The 2,610-nt window shown below is 35.3% G+C and overlaps 1 protein-coding gene across 1 annotated transcript; it reads right to left on the minus strand.

Moving 5' to 3' along the window:
* Positions 1-319: 319 nt before the first annotated feature.
* On the minus strand, positions 320-1,448 carry LOC146936634 (F-box protein SKIP23-like). The gene has a single exon (XM_085751349.1). It carries the CDS (start codon positions 1,446-1,448, stop codon positions 321-323), a length of 1,128 nt encoding a protein of 375 aa, XP_085607475.1. The 3' UTR covers position 320.
* Between the last annotated feature and the right edge of the window lie 1,162 nt (positions 1,449-2,610).

Consider the following 2,610-nt stretch of genomic DNA (forward strand, 5'->3'; position numbering starts at 1 on the left):
TTAAAATTACATGGTCCTGCTTTTGCCTTTTTTGGTTATATTTATAGAGATAAAATCATGCTCTTAACTGAAAGTTGAATAAAATGTGTGCTTGATTCATAGAAGGGTAGCATTATGATATGGACTACAACAACTAGGAGTACACAACTTCGATTTTTGATTTATCCATTAACCTATCTGCATCACTTAGTCTAAGCCATGAAACAAGAGATAACTACTCTACATTCTCTTAATTAAGGTCTATTTTCAATCCATCACTGTTATTCGCATAATGCCATTAAACTAAAACTATTAGGTTCAATAGTAAACCGTACCTTCTCTTAATACTCAGTAACCCACTTTGGAGGTGGCCAGAACAACTTGAAATATTCAGGATAATCCGACAAAGGTAAAGCCTGACCTTGATCCAAGCGAAAAACGCTCATTTTACATTTCCTGATATTAAGATCGTGGAAGCTATGAGATTTACTATAGATGACACAATTCCCACGAGCAAAACCCAACTCCGAAGCAGAAGTAGAAAACGAACATCCATTCCCCAAGAACAAAACCTTATCTCCTATATTTGCCAACTTGACCCACCTTTTCTCCTTCTCATCAAGCCTAAACACATCAATCCTAAACACATCAATCCATACAGGAACACAACAATTCTCATATCTATCCACTAGCAACAGCTCAAACTCACTACTCTCGACCAAGAATTTACTTTGCCCACCAAACACCGGCTGAGCGATCAAATGAGTGGTGAAATCTGGTCCAATCATGAAAGTCCGACCAGTTTTGTCTACCACACATGGCCGCCCTTTAAAAACACAAACATTTCCTCCATGGGAGGTTGACATGTTGGGGATGGTAGTCCAACTATTGTCCCCACAACGAAACATCATCACCCTTTGAGTGATGTCACAATGAGTGAAGTCACCACGAGTGACGATAACAGGACGTTGTTCCCCCCGACAAACGGCAGCAACACAAAAGCTAGAGAAAGTCTGATGTTCTCCGACTAGGTGGTGTATGTAAAAGTAGGACATGCAACCGAGAACTCGAAATGAGAGTTTGTTAAAGTCAAGCACATTATTGAAATTTGAAGATAAATTTTGGTTAAATGAGAAAGGATGCCAGAGTTGAAGTTTACCGTTGAAATCAGGACCGATTTTGATCAACCAAGGGTTGAGAGATGGTTGGTGTTGTGGTGGTTTGATTAGAAAGATGGTGTGTTTGATGAGGTTGCTAGTACAATATTTGCTGTTTAGAATTTTGAACAGGTCAGAGTTGGTATCTGGAAATAGTGGAAGGGTTAAGGGTAAAGGGTTTTTGTGTTTGTGGTTAGGGATTGAAGAAAAACGCCATGTTGAACATACAGAACGAAATTGAAGGAGGCAAAGTTCAGTGTCGAGTTGTTGTGATATTAGTTCTGAAGGAAGGTGAGACCAATCTGCTGCCATGGATGCTAGGGTTTGTTTGGGGGTGCACAGCTTTGCTAGGGTTTGTTAGAGACCGTAAATTGTAAATGATTTACTTACCCAAAAAAAAAAAAAAAAAACACATCCTAACACACATGCTTTTACAATTTCACAAATATTTTGGCTTGCCGAATATAGCATTGTTATTGATCAAAAGTATATTAAATCTGAAGCTATATCGTGCAAAGAACATTTTTTGATAGTTGTTTGCTCCATAGACGAAATAAGAAAGTCATTATAAACTCATACACACAAGTGAAGGTACTGGGGTTCGAACCCCGGTCATGACATCCGGCCTAACAACTTCGACATTTTGCTAGTTGAGTTAGGATTTCTGGATGACGTTGTTTTAATATAACTTGAAAGGATACAAGTGAAGGTACCAGGGTTCGAACCCCGGTCATGACATCCGGCCTAACAACTTCGACATTTTGCTAGTTGAGTTAGGACTTCTGGATGACGTTGTTTTAATATAACTTGAAAGGATACATTTTAAGTGTAAATCAATTTTACACTTACATATAACTAAAATCTAATTTTTTTTTTGAACAAATCAAAATGATATATATATATATATATATATATATATATATATATATATAGGAGGGATCTATTGACTCCAAGAGTAAGTATAAAGAGTTACTCCAAATTCTAGCCATTGATTTTAATGTAAATTAATGGTTGTGATTAATCACCACTAATCCCTAGCATAAGGTTTTATTACTCCTTTTTCCTAAACAATCCACCTGAATACACGTGAAAACAATCTAAATAATGGCTATTGCAATTTTCAACTTTTGCTGTTAAATTAAATAAAAAGGTAAATCACCAGCCATTTTATTCAATAGAAGATTAAAGGAAAAAAAACTTATTCAACCATGAACTTTTGCAATCGTGAACTCTGCAAGATGATTTGAAGAATCAAACTTTTTTTTTAAGGATGAAGAACACAATTTATTGAATCCCATAAAAAAATGAATTTAATTGAATCAGTTTTTTTTATTCTATAGAAAATCATTTTTATTTTGATTGAATCAGATTCTTTGCCTATTCATATAGATAACCTAAAATTGAAATATGCAGAAAAATGATCACGGAATTGCATGATTTCCAACAAATAGTATATAGTTTTCATCTTGTGATT

Source organism: Medicago sativa, chromosome 3, assembly GCF_051527215.1.
Source record: "Medicago sativa cultivar Bolivia chromosome 3, Bolivia_mono, whole genome shotgun sequence".
NCBI lineage: Eukaryota > Viridiplantae > Streptophyta > Magnoliopsida > Fabales > Fabaceae > Medicago > Medicago sativa.

Bases quoted from the DNA above. Each gene is read 5' to 3' on its own strand.
- LOC146936634 (XM_085751349.1), bottom strand. From the start codon at position 1,448: ATGGCAGCAGATTGGTCTCACCTTCCTTCAGAACTAATATCACAACAA.